The following is an 18,057-nucleotide window of genomic DNA, read 5'->3' as shown; positions in this document are numbered from 1 at the left end:
ACTAATATGGCAGTGTACTTTTAGATTTTGTACTGTTGTATTTTAGGTTTGAGTTCATTTATTTTGTATGATGGTTAGATGAGCACTGCTATCTTTGTAGGTTCAGCTGTCTGCTGTTACTTCGCCGTCTACTGCAACCAGCCTCCAGCAGGGATTATCAGGACTTGCACTGGGTACAGTTGCCCCTTCTGTAAACAGTGTTCTTAGTACAGGTATGAACTAATAGCGTTTACACAAGTATTGGCATTTATTAAAGAAGGACTTCACTCTCTGATACTTTCATTTAAAATCTCCTCCACCCAAAAAATCTAAGGGATTGTTAAATGCCCACCCTCCAGATAGTTCAAGTAGTGCACTTCTAAAAGGAGCTTCTGGACTCCACATCATGTTGAGTTCCCTAATTGGAAAAGAGCCACTCGGATGGCTCAACCCTATGAATATAGTTGCAGCTGTTTGTGTTATCTGCGTGGGGATTAGCATGGTTCCCATTCCCTTATTGCACATCATTGCTCAAGTACAGATTAAAAGCTTAAAACATTGGGAGTCCAGCCACACTGATAATGAGTCTTTCTCTTGCTGTTAAATTTGGATCTGCTTTAGATATATTCTCTAGTTCAGTGGCATCAGTCAGTCTGTAAGTGGTCTGACCATCTTTCTTTTATGGAATTGACTCACCTGTTATATCTACTTGCATGAGAGAATAACCTTTTTTGGGGGTTTGTGATGGGAGTATATCTCCTTTTCCCCCTGAACTGGATAATGTGGCTTTCATATGTACTTCAATAACTCCAAAGCCAGACCAAGCAACCACTTAGAGATGAAACTCAATGGAGCTGCTTTATTTCACAGCTCATTATAACAGTTATTCGACATGTTAATCAGATTCACTTTGTTCAATGGGTACAACTTTCCACAACAATATAAATATAATGAACACACTAAACAACTCCACATAAGTGTATTGTCTTGCTTGACAAACTAACTTGTGTCTATTCTCCCCTGCTGCAGCCTTTTTTGCTGCCTGACAGCCGCAAGCATTCTGTTTCAAAATCCTCTGCCTGACTGCCTGTGTCTGTGTCTTTACCTCACAGTTCACAGTTTGCAAGAGAAGGCCTGCCACATCTGATGCTGCGCACCCGCCAGACCTACTGCAAGCACCCAGGGCTAGCAACTGCCCAACATAATAAGTGTGAGGTGTTTCAGTTATCAAGACAAGCTATCAACTTGCTTTTTACAGTCTGAGGAAACATCAAAGCCAGCTTACGAGTAACTTTGCCTATTGTCTTGGGCCATTTTAATTTGTGTGTATACGTTTTGCTTTAAAATATTACGTTAGTTAAGGTCAGAAAAGAACAAGTCGTAGTAAATGGATGTTTTTCAGACTGGAGGATAGTAGATGGTGGTGTTCTCCAAGGTTCAGTGCGAGGACCACTTTTTTTTTTGCTATATATAAATGACATAATCTTTGGAATACAGAGTAAAATGTCAACATTTGCCGATGATACCAAACTTGGAGTTGTGGCAGAAGTGAGGGTGATGCAAATCGACTTCAACAGGACATAGGCTGGCAGAATGGGCGAGCAAGTGGCAGATGGAATTTAATGCAGAGAAGTTTGAGGTGATGCATTTTGGCAGAAGGAATAGGGAGAGGCAATATATACTTAATGGTACAGCTCTAAAAGTCCCTGCACAGAGGGACCTGGGGGTTCATGTGCATAGATCTTTGCAGGTGGCAGGACATATTGAAAGAGTAGTTAGCAAAGCATATGGAATCTTGGGCTTCATAAATGTAAGTATTGAATGCAAAAGCAGGGAAGTTATGTTGAACCTTTTATAAAGTTCTGGTTAGGCCACAGTTGGAGTATTGTGTCCAGTTCTGGTCGCTACACTTTAGGAAGGATGTGAGGGTCCTTGAGAAGGTTTTTAAAAATTTGTTTATGGGGATGTGGGCGTCACTGGCCAGGCCAGCATTTATTGCGCCTCCCTAATTGCCCATGAGAAGGTGGTGGTGAGATGCCTTCTTGAACCGCTGCAGTCCATGTGGGGTAGGTACACCCAAAGTACTGTTGGGAAGAGAGTTCCAGGATTTTGACACAGCAGAGGAGATTTACCAGAATGGTTCCAAGGATGAAGGATTTTAGCTGCAAGGTTAGGTTGGAGAAACTGGCGATGTTCTCCTTGGAGCAAAGGAGATTGAGGGGAGATTTGTTAGAGGTGTACAAGATTATGACCGGGTTAGATAAGGTAGGCAAGGAAAGCTGTTCCTATTAGCTGATTCTACAAGAATTGGGGGATACAGATTGAAAGTTTTGGGTAACATATGCAGGGGGAAGTGAGGAAGATCTCTCTAACACAACAAGTGGAAGTAACTTGCAACTTGCTGCCTACAAGATTGTCTCCACTTCCACCAATCAATGATTTCAAAGGAAATTGAATTGGCACTTGTAGTACTGTGGGGTTAGAGCAGTGAAATGGAACTGACTGGATTTCTCTACAAAGAGTTGGCATGGACTCTCGCCCCATGGCCTCCTTCTGTGCTGTAATAATGACTCCAAGTCTTAATTTAAAGTAACTCTTTTTCTTTCTTTTCCCCAAATCTTTTCTGATAAAAGTTATGAAAAGGACCCATCAGGCACCTCATCAGCGTGGGCCTTTTCAATATTTCTCTCCACGGCCAGAAGTGCAAAAGCTGAAGCATTTTCTCAATGGTAAAACTATCTTTGGGGAAAATTTTGAAAGTATTCTTCCTTTCCCCAAGTGATGATCCCCTTTAATGGAATAGTTCACTACTATAGGCACTGTGAAGATTGGCTTGTTCTCATCTGTTTCACTAAAGTTGGTGCATGGAATGGAAAACAAAGGACTGCTTGGACAGCAAACCAAAATATTTCCACTATGGGAAAATAACTTGATTTCTTTGCTTTTCTTTGAGTAAGAGCTCTTAATGAACACAATGTAAATATTCTAATGAGATCAAACATTGCTGTTCTACTTTATAACACAATATACATTTAGAGAAACATTTTTAGCATATTCATAATTCAGCATAGTTTGATCAACTGAGTTCTTTTCATGTATTTTTGACTCGTTACTCCCAGTTTGAAATTTATGTATGTTATTAAATGACTTAAATCAGTTTGTGAGCTGCATTTGAAGATCTCATCCATTGCGTGAAACTCGAGATTACAGTGTAATAGAATATTTTTGGTAGCTTTATCAGTGCGTTAGTTACAGGCAAAACTACTCTTAACATTCGTGTCACAGTAGTCATAAGGTTTGTTTAGTATAATGGTAAGCTTTAGGGGAAGAAAAGTATACTTGTGTCAATAAGCCATAATGTTATACACTCCCAATTAATGACTTCACATAGCTTCCACCACTACCAGTGCTACTAGCACTTCATCCACTTGGATTATCTCTACAGAGGCAATGTTGGAAGGACAAATTTTTCCAGCTATAGTGCTATGTGCTTTTCAGTTTGAAAAGACAATACAAAAATATAACATGTCACTTCAGTGAAATTTTAGCAACTATGCTGTTTGTATTGCACATCACCTAGAATCATAGAATGGTAACAGCACAGAAAGAGTCATTCAGCCTGTCGCATCAATGCCAGCTCTCTAGCTACTCAGCTAGTGCCACTTCCCCACCTTTTCCCTGTAGCCCTGTGATATTTTTTTCTCTTTGGATTATTATTTAGTTCCCTTTTGAAAGCCACGATTCAATCTACCACCACCACATTCTGTGCATTCCAGATCCAAACCACTTGCAGTGTTTTTAAAAAAAGAAAAGCTTTTCCTCATGTTGCTTCTGGTTCTGTAGCCAATCGCCTTAAATTGATGTCCTCCAGTTCTTGATCCTTCCATCAATGAGAATAGTTTCTCCCTATCTACTCTGTCCAGACCCCTTTATGATTTTGAACACCTCTATCAAATCTCCCCTCAACCTTCTCTAAAGAGAACAGCATCAGCTTCACCAGTTTGTGCACATCACTGAAGTCTCTCATCCCTGGAATCATTCTCGCAAATCTTTTCTACACCCTCTTCAATGCCTTTACATCCTTTCTCAAGTTGTGGTGCCCAGAGTTGCGCACACTGCTCCAGTTGAGGCTGAACCAGTGTTTGTTTTTATAAAGGCTCATCATAACTTTCTTGCTTTTGTACTCTATGCCTCTATTTAGAAAGCCCAAAATCCCATATGCTTCATTAATTGCTTTCTCAACCTGCTCTGACACCTTCAGTAATATGTGCCATATACTCCAGGTCCCTCTGCCCCTTCACCCCCTTTAGAATTGTATCCTTTTTATTTTGTATTGACTTTCTTCGTTCTTCCTACCAAAATGTATCACTTCACACTTCTCTGCATTAAATTTCATCTGCCACATGTCTGTCCATTCCACCAGCTTGTCTGCGTCTTCTTAAGTCTACCACTATCCTCCTCACAGTTCACATTTCTTCCCCCAAGTTGTATGTCATCTGCACATTTTGAGATTGTTACCAGCATACCAGAGTCTAGGTCATTAATATAGATCAAGAAAAGCAGTTGTCCTAATACCGACCCCCTGGGAAACCCCACTGTATGCCTTCCTCCAGTAAGGAAAACAATTGTTCACCACTACTCTCTGTTTCTTGTCACTCAGCCGACTTTGTGTCAATGCTGCCACTATCCCTTTTATTCAAAGGCTTCAACTTTGGCAAGCCTGTTATGTGGCATCTCATCAAATGCCACTTGGAAGTCAATATGCACCACATCCACCCTCTCTGTTGCTTCATTGAAAAACTCAATCAAAATAGTTGAGCACAATTTGCCTTTAACACTTCCATGCTGGCTTTCCTTAATTCATCTACATTTGTCCAAGTGACTGTTAATTTTATCCCAGATTATCTTTTCTAAATGCCTTCCCACCACCAAGGTTAAATTGACTGGCCTGTAGTTGCTGGGTTTACCCTTGCACCTTTTTTGAACAAGCTTATAACATTTGCAATTCTCCAGTTCTTATTAAATGCCTTTGAAAAATCCATATAAACACTGACCGCATTCCCTTCATCAACCTTCTCTGTCACTTCAAACAATTCTATTAGATTAGTCAACATGATCGGCCTTTTACAAATCCATGCTGGCTATCCTTAATTAACTCAAACCTCTCCAACTGTTGATATTTTCCCTGATTATAGTTTCTAATACCTTACCCACCATTGATGTTAAACTATCTGGTCTGTAGTTGCGACGACTGTCCTTGCATTCTTTCTTGAATAAGGGTGTCACATTTGCCACTCTCGAATCCTCTAGCACCTACCCCATATTCAGGGAAGATTGGAAGATTATGGCAGGCGCTTCTGCTATATTCACCCCCAATTCCTCTAGCAACCTGGGATGAAAGCCATCCAGACCAGGTGACTCATCTACCCGAAGCATAGCCAACCTTTGTAGTTAGCCCCTCCCCCCCCAAAAATTTTTTTATCCTATCCATTGCCTCTATTCTCTCTGTTTCTACTGATATTTTGTCAGCCTCCATTTCCTTTAATGAATACTTTGTATTAGTGTTCACTGAGTATATTAGACTTGCTCTATGCATATATTACCCTCTCTGTCCCTAATAGGCCCCACTCCTCCTTACTACTTGCTTACTGTTTACATGCCGGTAGAAGATCGTTAGGTTCTCTTTTATGTTGACTGCCATTCTATTCTCATATTCTGTTTGCCAGTTCTATTTTCCTCTACACCTCTCCTCTCAGCCTATTGTATGTGGCCTGGTTCTCACCTGATGAGTTCAACTGACTTGCATCATACACTTTTTTTGTTTCATGATCAACTCTATCCCCCTCGTCAACCAAGGAGTCCTGTTCTTGGTTCACTGTTGTTGGAATGTTCTTAGCCTGTACCTCTTCCTTTAAAGATTGTTCTGATGCAGATCTTCCCGTCAGCCTTTGGTTCCATTCTATCCTGGCTAGATCCCTTCTCATTGCGTTGAAATTAGCCCTCTTTCAATCTAGACATTCTACCTTATTTTGTTCCTTGCTTTTCTGCATTACTCGTCTAAACCTTTATGATATTTTTATTTTATTTTTATTTAGAGATACTGCACTGAAACAGGCCCTTCGGCTCACCGAGTCTGTGCTGATCAACAACCACCCATTTATACTAACCCTGCAGTAATCCCATAATCCCTACCACCTACCTACACTAGGGGCAATTTACAATGACCAATATGATCACTCTTGCCCAAGTTATCCCCCACAGATACTTAGTCCACTTGGCCCACCTCATTTCCCAGCACGAGATCCAGCAGTGCCTCTTTTCTAGTTGGGCTGAGAACGTACTGATCAAAGAAATTCTACTGAACACATTTTGGAAATGCCTCCTCCCACTTATCCCTTACTCTAAAATTATCCAAATCCATATTAGAGTAATTAAAGTCCCCCAATATCAAAGTACTTGGCCCAACCATCTTCAGCTACTTTATCAATGATCTTCATCATAAGGTCAGAAGTGGGGATGTTCGCTAATGATTGCTCAATGTTCAGCAGCATTCGCGACGACTCAGATACTGAAACAGCCCATAATCCAGGTGCAGACATGGACGACATCCAAGCTTGGACTGATAAGTGGCAAGTAACATATGTACCACACAGGTGCCAGGCAATGACTATCTCAAACAAGAGAGAATCTAACCATCTCCCCTTGACATTCATTGGTATTGCCATCACCGAATCCCAAACTATCAACATCCTGGGGGTCACCATTGAAACGGAACTGGACGAGCCACAAATGCTGTGGCTACGAGAGCAGGTCACAGGCTGGGCATTCTATGGCGAGTAACTCGCCACCTGTCTCCCCAATGCCTGTCCACCATATACAAGGCACAAGTCAGGAGTGTGATGGAATAATCTCCACTTGCCTGGATGGGTGCAGCTCCAACAACACTCAAGAAGCTTGACACCATTCAGGACAAAGCAACCTGCTTGATTGGCACCCCATTCATCACCTTCATTCACTCCCTCCACCACCAACACACAGTGGCAGCAGTGTGTACCATAAACAAAATGCACTGCAGCAACTCACCAAGGTCCCTTCGACAGCACCTTCCAAACCTGCGACCTCTACTAACTAGAAGGGCACGGGCAGCAGATGCACGCTAACACCACCACCTGCAAATTCCCCTCCAAGCCGCGCATCATCTAACTTGGAACGATATTGCTGTTCTTTCACTGTCGCTGGGCCAAAATCCTGGAACTCCCTCCCTGACAGCACTGTTGGTATACCTGCACCACAAGGACTGCAGGGGTTCAAGAAGGCAGCTCGCTACCGCCTTCTCAAGGGCATTTAGGGATGGGAAATAAATGCTGGCTTAGCCAGCGACGCCCACATCCCCCAAACGAATTGCAAAAAATCGCCACTTTATATAGATCTTGCACATCTGCAGACTTTCTACGCGCACACTTCTCTTCCTTTTTCCCCCCCCCCCAAAATGGATTCTGTCTTTGTCCCTTCAAGATCATCCTCCCTTTCCTGCACTGCAATGCCTTCCCTAATCAGGACTCTCACCTGACCTCTTTCCTTCTCTATCTTTTCTGAACACTTTTTATTACCTTGTATATTAAGTATCCAGTCCTCGCCACATTTCTGTTATTGCCACTACATCATATTTCCATACTGCTATTTGTGCTTGTAGCTCACCAACCTTATTCACCACACTTTGTGCGTTTACACACATGCATTGTAATCCTGTCTTTGCATTTCTTGCAGTCCTCAGTTCACTCCCATCTAATACAGAACTATTCCCTTCTCCAGTACTGTCTAACACTCTTACTCTGACCCCACCTAATAATTTGCTATTTCCTACTCCAGTGCTGTCACTTCCAACTCTGTGTACCTTGGTATTCCCTTCCCGTATTTATCTCCTGGTTCCCACGCCCAAGTGGCCTATAGAATACACCCAGTCGTGTAATGGTACCTCCTACTGTGTCTTAGCTCTAACCAAACAGATTCGATTGTTGAAGCCTCTAGGACATCCTCCCTCTTCTGTACTGTAATATTCTCAATCAATACTGATGCCCTTCTTCCCTTCTTTCCTTCCCTATCTTTACTGAACACCTCATATCCAAGAATATTTAGTACCCAGTCGTGCCTTTTTATTTTGAGCCAGGTGTCTGTTATTGCTGTTATACTCGTGGCTCCCTGCACCTGCAGCTCACCAACCTCATTTACCACTCTCCGTGTGTTCACATACATACACTATAAATATAATTTTAGACTTCACTGCATTCTCTGTTACTCTGACCCTACCTAATACCTCTGGTATTACCTGTCTCTCCCAATTCTTTGTGCACCTTGTTTTCTTCTCTTATGTTACCTCCTGGTTCCCACCCCCTTGCCAAGTTAGTTTAAATCCTCTCCAGTCGCACTAGCAAACCGCCCCGCAAGGATGTTAGCCCCAGCTCTGTTCACGTGCAACCTGTCAAGCCAGTGCAGGTCTTATCTCCTACCCGCACCCTCCTGCCTGGAACCAGTCCCAATGTCTCAGGATTCTAAAACCTTTCTTCCTGGACCATCTCTCCAGCCACGCATTCATCTGCTGTATCTCGCTATTTCTATACTCATGGCATATGGCACTGGGAGTAATCTGGTGATTACTACCTCTGAGGTCCTGCTGCCTAAAATCTGCCTGCAGGACCTCATCCCTTTTTCTACCTATATCGTTAGTACCGATATGGACTATGATGGCTGGCTGTTCACCCTCCCCTCTCAGTGCCCTGCAACTGCTCAGTGGCATCCTTGACCCTGGCACCAGAGGCAATATACCATTCTGGATTCTCAGAATCACCACAGAGTTGATGGGGGATTCCATCACTATTGCTTTCCCAATCTTCCTTCTGCCACCACCCCACCCCCTCTCCTTTCCATGCAGCTGAGCCAGCTGTGGTGCCTATTCTACATATAGTGTACTACTGAAAGCTTACACTGCTGTATTCTATGCACTGAACCATCAATACAGTTTTCCAGCTCATTATAAAGAGTAATGACTGCTTAAGCATGCATATTAACAGTGTAAATTTTGCCCATTTCCAGCAGCAGTTATTTTGGGAAAATATTGCAATTTCTACCTGTTGGATTTATCTAGTGCATGACTAACACATTTCTGAGCAAATATCCTGTGCATTTTATAAGAAAACATTGTTTTCCATATTTCAGTGTCTTTTTAATCAACTTAAAATTTTCCTTTTAAATTTGTAAGGTGTTCCAACAGTTCCATTGTTGCCTTCATCTGTGAATTCATCCCCAGCTGCAGTACCAACAAATATAAATGTTGATCCTACCCTACCTGGTAAGTCACTAATTATCGGATAATCAAAATTGGTGTGACACTGGTGGGAAATTTGATTTCCACCTAGATGTTAATTTACTTTATTGTATTTCAAAGGAAAAAAAACCGCCAAAATGGAATGGCGATGTACCTTGTAATGTACTGCCAAAATGTACCAGGCTGTAAACTACGACTGACTGAATACAATAATTTAAAATGTAGACTTCTTGGTGAAATTATTAGTCTCATATGCACATATTTATGACTAATGCATCCTTGAAAATATTTTAACTTAAACACCCCCATGCCCACGGTCTAGCCAATAGTACAAGCTCCCTGGTATCACTTAAATAGACTTAATGCACAGTGAGTCCCAGCGCCCCCCCCCCCCCCCCCCCCGCGCACCATCTTCCTCCTCCCGCCCCCCGCATCCCCCCCTCCCAGCGGCATCATCCTACACCTGTGTAGGGACCCTAACAACCCCACTGCCTTGTGGGCGTCTCTGGAGAGACCAAGGCTAAGGGAGTAAACCCTAACAGATAATCCGGAGCAGAACCCCGTAGGCGGTCATGTGTCACCTTTGGCATGTTTCCGGCAGTTCCTGCAGCCATACTGGTGCCAAACGTCGTGCTCTGCACTCCTTTGGACCCCACCAGAAAGGCTGAGAGAGGGGTTTTGATGACTGGGCAACTCTCCACCTCCATAAATTCGCCCAGGCATGCGCCATGGAGAGGTCACTCCATAGTTGCCTCACAGCGACTGAAACAACACGGAAGGCAGCAGTTACGAGTTAAGTCCAGATAAATTGGCGTAGAAACTGGGCGCCACTGGTTGCCTTTGTTGGTGGGAGAGGTCATTGCACCTCACTGGACAGCTACCGCCTGCCTCAAACCGGGCAGCCCCCGGTCAATAAGGTTCTGTCCCGCCACAGTCTACCTGCTTCAATGGGTGCTTGGAGCTCAGGGTCATTACCCGAAAGGTGGACTGATACACCGCACCAAACAACACGAAAGAAGGTACCAGCCCTTCGCTTTGCAAGCTGGAATGTCAGAACTATGTCTCCTGGCCTGTCAGAAGACCTTACACAAATCAACGATTCTCGGAAGACCGCCATCATTAGCAACGAGCTCAGTAGACTCAATGTAGACATTGCAGCACTGCAGGAGACGCTCATCCCCGCGAGTGGATCTCTAGCAGAGCAAGACTACACCTTCTTCTGGTAGGGCAGGGATCCTGAAGAACCAAGACCGCATGGAGTGGGCTTCGCCATCAGAAACTCCTTGCTCGGCATGATCGAGCCTCCCTCAAATGGCTCGGAACGCATACTGTCCATCCGACTGCTCACCACCTCTGGTCCAGTACACCTACTCAGCATCTATGCTCCAACACTCTGCTCCCCACCTGAAGCTAAAGATCAGTTCTATGAGGAACTCCATAACATCATTAGCAGCATCCCCAACACCGAACACCTATTCCTGCTGGGGGACTTTAATGCCAGGGTTGGGGCCGACCATGACTCATGGCCCTCCTGCCTTGGGCGCTATGGCATTGGAAGGATGAATGAGAATGGGCAGAGACTGCTTGAGTTGTGTACCTATCATAACCTCTGCATCACCAACTCGTTCTTTCACACCAAACCCTGTCATCAGGTTTCATGGCACCCAAGATCGCGTCGTTGGCACCAGCTAGACCTCATTGTCACAAGGCGAGCCGCCTTAAACAGTGTTCAAATCACACGCAGCTTCCACAGTGCGGACTGCGACACCGACCACTCCCTGGTGTGCAGCAAGGTTAGACTCAGACCAAAGAAGTTGCATCATTCCAAGTAGAAGGGCCACCCGCGCATCAACACTAGCAGAATTTCTCACCCACAGCTATTACAAAAATTTCTAAATTCACTTGTAACAGCCCTTCAAAACACTCCCACAGGGGATGTTGAGACCAAGTGGGCCCACATCAGAGACGCCATCTATGAGTCAGCTTTGACCACCTACGGCAAAAGTGCGAAGAGAAATGCAGACTGGTTTCAATCTCATAATGAAGAGCTGGAACCTGTCATAGCCGCTAAGCGCATTGCACTGTTGAACTACAAGAAAACCCCCAGCGATTTAACATCCGCAGCACTTAAAGCAGCCAGAAGCACTGCACAAAGAACAGCCAGGCGCTGCGCAAATGACTACTGGCAACACCTATGCAGTCATATTCAGCTGGCCTCAGGCACCGAAAACATCAGAGGAATGTATGATGGCATTAAGAGAGCTCTTGGGCCAACCATCAAGAAGATCACCCCCCTCAAATCTAAATCAGGGGACACAATCGCTGACCAACGCAAACATATGTACCGCTGGGTTGAATACTACCTAGAACTGTACTCCAGGGAGAATGTTGTCACTGAGACTGCCCTCAATGCAGCCCAGCCTCTACCAGTCATGGATGAGCTGGACATACAGCCAACCAAATTGGAACTCAGTGATGCCATTGATTCTCTAGCCAGCGGAAAAGCCCCTGGGAAGGACCGCATTACCCCTGAAATAATCAAGAGTGCCAAGCCTGCTATACTCTCAGCACTACATGAACTGCTATGCCTGTGCTGGGACAAGGGAGCAGTACCCCTGGACATGCGCGATGCCAATATCATCACCCTCTATAAAAACAAAGGTGACCGTGGTGACTGCAACAACTACCGTGGAATCTCCCTGCTCAGCATAGTGGGGAAAGTCTTTGCTCGAGTCGCTCTAAACAGGCTCCAGAAGCTGGCCGAGCACGTCTACCCTGAGGCACAGTGTGGCTTTCGTGCAGAGAGATCGACCGTTGACATGCTGTTCTCCCTTCGTCAAGATACAGGAGAAATGCCGTGAACAACAGATGCCCCTCGATGTTGCTTTCATTGATCTCACCAAAGCCTTTGACCTCGTCAGCAGACGTGGTCTCTTCAGACTACTAGAAAAGATTGGTGCCCACCAAAGCTACTAAGTATCATCACCTCATTCCATGACAATATGAAAGGCACAATTCAACATGGTGGCTCCTCATCAGAGCCCTTTCCTATCCTGAGTGGCGTGAAACAGGGCTGTGTTCTCGCACCCACACTTTTTGGGATTTTCTTCTCCCTGCTGCTTTCACATGTGTTCAAGTCCTCTGAAGAAGGAATTTTCCTCCACACAAGATCAGGGGGCAGGTTGTTTAACCTTGCCTGTCCAAGAGCGAAGTCCAAAGTACGCAAAGTCCTCATCAGGGAACTCTTCTTTGCTGACGATGCTGCTTTAACATCTCACACTGAAGAGTGCCTGCAGAGTCTCATCGACAGGTTTGCGGCTGCCTGCAATGAATTTGGCCTAACCATCAGCCTCAAGAAAACGAACATCATGGGGCAAGACGTCAGAAATGCTCCATCCATCAATATTGGCAACCACGCTCTGGAAGTGGTTCAAGAGTTCACCTAACTAGGCTCAACTATCACCAGTAACCTGTCTCTAGATGCAGAAATCAACAAGTGCATGGGAAAGGCTTCCACTGCTATGTCCAGACTGGCCAAGAGAGTGTGGGAAAATGGCGCACTGACACACGGAACACAGAGGTCCGAGTGTATCAGGCCTGTGTCCTCAGTAGCTTGCTCTATGGCAGCGAGGCCTGGACAACGTATGTCAGCCAAGAGCGACGTCTCAATTCATTCCATCTTTGCTGCCTCCGGAGAATACTTGGCATCAGGTGGCAGGACCGTATCTCCAACACAGAAGTCCTCGAGCCGGCCAACATCCACAGCTTATACACACTACTGAGTCAGCGGCGCTTGAGATGGCTTGGCAATGTGAGCCGCATGGAAGATGGCAGGATCCCCAAAGACACATTGTACAGCGAGCTCGCCACTGGTATCAGACCCACCGGCTGTCCATGTCTCATAAAGACGTCTGCAAACGTGACATGAAATCCTGTGACATTGATCACAAGTCGTGGGAGTCAGTTGCCAGCGTTCGCAAGAGCTGGCGGGCAGCCATAAAGACGGGGCTAAAGTGTGGCGAGTCGAAAAGACTTAGTAGTTGGCAGGAAAAAAGACAGAGGCGCAAGGGGAGAGCAACTGTGTAACAGCCCCGACAAACAAATTTCTCTGCAGCACCTGGGGAAGAGCCTGTCACTCTAGAATTGGCCTTTATCGCCACTCCAGGCGCTGCTTCACAAACCACTGACCACCTCCAGACGCTTATCCATTGTCTCTCGAGATTAAGAGGCCAAAGAAGAGTTCATTTACTTTTAGTTACCATGTAACTTGTTTCTGCAATCTGAAAGTCATTAGTTTATATTTTAACTGCAGTTCATAAGTGACTTAATTTCTAAATGGTTGATAATGTTATAATTGGTCATCTTTTGAGAGTTAAATACATTTTAAATGTAATGAATGGGGATAACATCAATGAGTAAGACATGTTCTGTGTTTCTCTGTCTATATTTGAACAAAATTTTAATTGGAATGTAAGTCTGTTTTGCTGAAAGAGGTACCATACATGTAGCATTCTTCAGCTAATAGTATTGTAGACAATATCCCATCAGCTGATATTATATATACTTGTCAATATTTACAGGTCTAATGCCATTACCAAGTGGACCTCCTAATTTAGCCAACCTACCAAACTTTAATATCACCCTTCAAAACCTTGTTCCAGTGACCTTATCAGGAATAGGTGTGATACCTCCACCCACTGGTATGTTTTATAAAGAATTGTAAATTTCCTTTATCCAATCTGAATCACATAAAATTGAGCTATTATCATTCTGGTTAATAATTCTGGATAATTTTAAGTGGGAAGCATTTTAGAATAATTTGATGATTTCTGTTTGTTCCTTTCCACTTTTTAAATCTGCATCTGAAGGCTGCTGGGCCTTTGCTGGTGCTGATCTTGTTTAAGTCACTAGGAGGTTTAATAGGATAATTTTCCTTTCCACCCCCCCCCCCCCCCCTCCTTTCAACCAATGCCAAATAATCTGAAATTCTGATTATGGGAAAATACTATACTACAGGACAGACCCACCAGACGTGGTGGCATAGTTGTATACAGTGGGGAGGGAGTGGCCCTAGAGTTCTCAAAAATTGACTCTCAACCCCATGAAGTCTCGTGGCATCAGGTCAAACATGGGCAAGGAAACCTGATGCTAACCAACTACTGGCCTCCCTCAGCTGCAGAGTCATTGCTCCTCCATGTTGAACACCACTTGGAAGAAGCACTGAGGGTTGCAAGGGCACAGAATATATTCTGAGTAGGGGACTTCATTGTCCATCACCAAGAGGGGCACAGTAGCACCACTATTGACTAAGCTGGCCGTGCCCTGAAGGCCATATCTGCCAGACTGGGCTGGTGGTGAGAGACCAAAAGAGGGGAAAGGTTATTTGACCTCGCCCTCACCAATCTACCTGTCACAGATTCTTCTGTCCATGACGCTATTGGTAAGAAATGATCACTGCACAGTCCTTGTGGAGACAAGGTCCCGTCTTCACACTGATGATACCCTCTGCTGTGTTGTGGCACTACCACTGTGCTAAATGGGATAGATTCAGACTAGGACAAGCAGCTCAAAACTGGGCAACCATGAGGCACTGTGGGCCATCATCAGGAGCAGAATTGTATTCAACCACAGTCTGTAAACTCATGGCCTGGTATATCCCTCATGCTATTAACATCAATCCAGAGGATCAACCCTGGATCAATGAGGAATGCAGGAGAGCATGCCATAGCAGCGCCAGGCTTATCTAAAAATGAAGTGCCAACCTGGTGAAGCTATAAGATAGGACTACAAGCATGCTAAACAGCAAAAGAAGCGTGCGATAGACAGAACAAAGCAATTCCACAACCAACAGATCAGATCAAAGCTCTGTAGTCCTGCCACATTCAGTCATGAGTGGCAGTGGATAATTAAATAACTAATTGGAGGAGGACACTCCACACCATCCCCCATCCTCAATGATGGGGAAGTCCTGCATGTTAGTGCAAAAGACAAGGCTGAAGCATTTGCAACTATCTTCAGCCAGAAGTGCCGAGTGGATGATCCATCTCTGCCTCCTCCTGAGATCCCCAGCAATGCAGATGCCAGGCTTCAGCCAATTTGGTTCACTCCACATGAGACCAAGAAATGGCTGCACTGGATACAGCAAAGGCTATGGGCCCTGATAACATCCTGGCTGCAGTACTGAAGGTTTGTGCTCCAGAACTAGCTGTGCCCCTAGCCAAGTTGTTCCAGTACAGCTACAATACTGGCATCTGCCCAACAATATGGAAAATTGCCCAGGTATGTCCTGTCCACAAAAAGCAAGACCAATCCAATCCTGCCAATTACCATCCAATCAGTCTACTCACAATCATCAGCAAAGTGATGGACGGTGTCATTGACAGTGCTGTCAAGTGGTACCAACTCAGCAACCACCTACTCACCGATGCTCAGTTTGGGTTCTGCCAGGGCTACTGGGCTGCATCTCATTGCAGCCTTAGTCCAAACCTGGACAAAAGAGCTGAATTCAAGAGGTGAGGTGTGAGTGACTGCCCTCGACAGCAAGGCAGCTTTTGGCCGATTAGTGGCATCAAGGAGCCCTAGCAAAATTGAAATCAATGGGAATTAGGGGAGAAAACTCTACTGGCTGGAGTCATACCTAGCAAAAAGAAGATGCTGGTGGTTGTTGGAGGCCAATCATGTCAGCCCCAGGACTTCACTGCAGGAGGTCCTCAGGGCAGTGTCCTAGGTACCAACCATCTCCGTTGTTTCTTCAATGACCTTCCCTCCATCATAAGGTCAGAAGTGGGGATAGTCGCTGATGACTGCATAGTGTTCACCATTTGCAACTCCTCCTACTGTACCAGTCTGTGCTCACATGCAGCAAGACCTCGCCAGTTTTCAGGCTTGGGCTGATAAATGGCAAGTAACATTCACACCATACAAGTGCCAGACAGTGATCAGCTTCAACAAGAGAGAATCTAACCATTTCTCCTTGACGTTCAGTGGCATTACCATCACTGAATCCCCAACTATTAACATTCAAGGGCAGCAAACACATGGGAACACCACCTACAAGTTCCCCTCCAAGTGTCAAACCATCCTGACTTGGAAATCTATCATTCCTTCACTGTTGCTGAGTCAAAATCCTGGAACTCCCTTCCTAACAGCACTGTGGGTGTTCAAGAAGACAGTTCACCACTGCCTCAAAGGCTCTTGGGGATGGGCAATAAATGCTGGCCTTGTCAGCAGTGCTCATTTCCCATGAACAAAGAAAAAGGTTGGTGTGTCAGCACACATGCAGCATTATGCTGTTACTTTACATAAAAACTGCTTTCTATTTTCAGCCTCTTTTTAAAAAAGACATTAAATTTTTACTTTTAAACATCCATGTGACAAACTTCATTCTCTGAATATCAAATTCAGTTGCATTGACACTGTGCTGCACACAGCCTTTTCAAAATTAGAATGTCTAAAACATGAAGTAATTGTGATGTTTTTCTCCTAGGTCTTTCATCAGCTGCTCAGCTGCCGCCACTAACTCTTCCTGGAATGCCCCCTCTGACATTGCCCACCATGTTTCCCTCACAATCATCCTTGATTACTGGGGCAAAGGCTGGTCTAACTGAAACGATTTCAGCCACCTCTCCAGGAGTAGGTGGTTTTCATGTTTCTTCCTCTGCACTGCCTGCTGAACAAACCCCTGCCCTCATTTTGAATACTGCAAGTGTTTCCATGACAACTGCTGACATCCAGGCAACTGCATCACCTAACGCAAAAAATGAAGAACCATCTTCTGTTTCCACAGACGCACAAGCTTCTGAGTCTTAACTGCAGACCTTTTCAAAAGCAGTTGTTGTATTTATTCAGCTGCAGAAAGCTTGTTCTGAAATTAAAACATTGTAAAGGATAGAGTGGCATGATCACAATTGTACATAATTGTAAGGATGAGGTATATACATAACCTTTAATACAATTGGATGGTTTACTACATTGTTAAACGATGGGGTTACTTTTGATGTAAATGGAAAATAAATTATTTTATCAAGTACAGATTCAATTACCTCTCTTCTTCCCCTTCCCCGCCCCCCCCCCCCCCCAAGCTTTGGTTTGTTTCTGGTACAGCATGTGTGCTGTTCAGTTACTTATTTGTTGCATCTATAGGTGGTATCTTATCTGTAATTGTTTATAGATTGTACAATTTGCAGATCACCAGTTCAGTACTTGCTGTATGATTAAAACACCCCACTGTTTTAAATGATAGTTGAAAGGAAATAATATAGGAGAAAATTTATGAAGTCCAGTAGGTGTCACTGTGAACATAATGGGGAATATATTTGAAAGAGATGATCTAGCAATAAATTCTACTGGAAAGCTTGTCCTAAATTCTACTGGAAAGCTTGTCCTGAATTCTTTTAATTTAAAATTCTTCTCTATTTTTCAGAATAGATGAAAAATTCTATTTTTAAAACAGCTACCTGGTCAACTCTTGTGTGCCAAAATCCAATTTTGCTTTTGTCTGTATAACCTGGAAATCCTTTTGACTTTGTCAGGATCTCCATATGAGTGGTATGGAATGAAAAATATAGTTGAAATTCTTGAATGTGAAGTACTAACAGATTGAGCATTTGGTATAAATGTAATCATGTGAAATGTTTTAAACATCAGTTTAATGCCATTTAAAATGTTGCTGAATAGCACTAAGTTACTGTCACCTCTACAAAAAAGGGTTGTACAGTAGAATTGAGAAGGCAAGAACAAAACATTGAAGGAGCTTT

The 18,057-nt window shown here is 44.2% G+C and overlaps 1 protein-coding gene across 3 annotated transcripts in view; it reads left to right on the top strand.

Annotated features, from left to right (window-relative positions):
- gorasp2 (golgi reassembly stacking protein 2) overlaps positions 1 to 17,327 on the top strand; it is a 55,726-nt gene extending 38,399 nt beyond the window's left edge. For 2 of the 3 annotated variants that reach the window (XM_068035358.1, XM_068035360.1), the window contains 4 exons: positions 101 to 212; positions 9,236 to 9,325; positions 13,882 to 14,001; positions 16,788 to 17,327. In XM_068035358.1, coding sequence (XP_067891459.1) covers positions 101 to 212; positions 9,236 to 9,325; positions 13,882 to 14,001; positions 16,788 to 17,110 — 645 coding nt within the window. In that variant the 3' untranslated portion in view covers positions 17,111 to 17,327. The remainder of the gene's footprint in view (positions 1 to 100; positions 213 to 9,235; positions 9,326 to 13,881; positions 14,002 to 16,787) is intronic. The other variant, XM_068035361.1, reaches the window with a different exon arrangement.
- The last annotated feature ends 730 nt before the right edge of the window (positions 17,328 to 18,057 follow it).

The sequence above is a fragment of the Heterodontus francisci genome, chromosome 7 (assembly GCF_036365525.1).
Source record: "Heterodontus francisci isolate sHetFra1 chromosome 7, sHetFra1.hap1, whole genome shotgun sequence".
Classification (NCBI taxonomy): domain Eukaryota; kingdom Metazoa; phylum Chordata; class Chondrichthyes; order Heterodontiformes; family Heterodontidae; genus Heterodontus; species Heterodontus francisci.
Note: the sequence above shows the minus strand (reverse complement) of the source record. Positions and strands in the feature narration are given on the sequence as shown.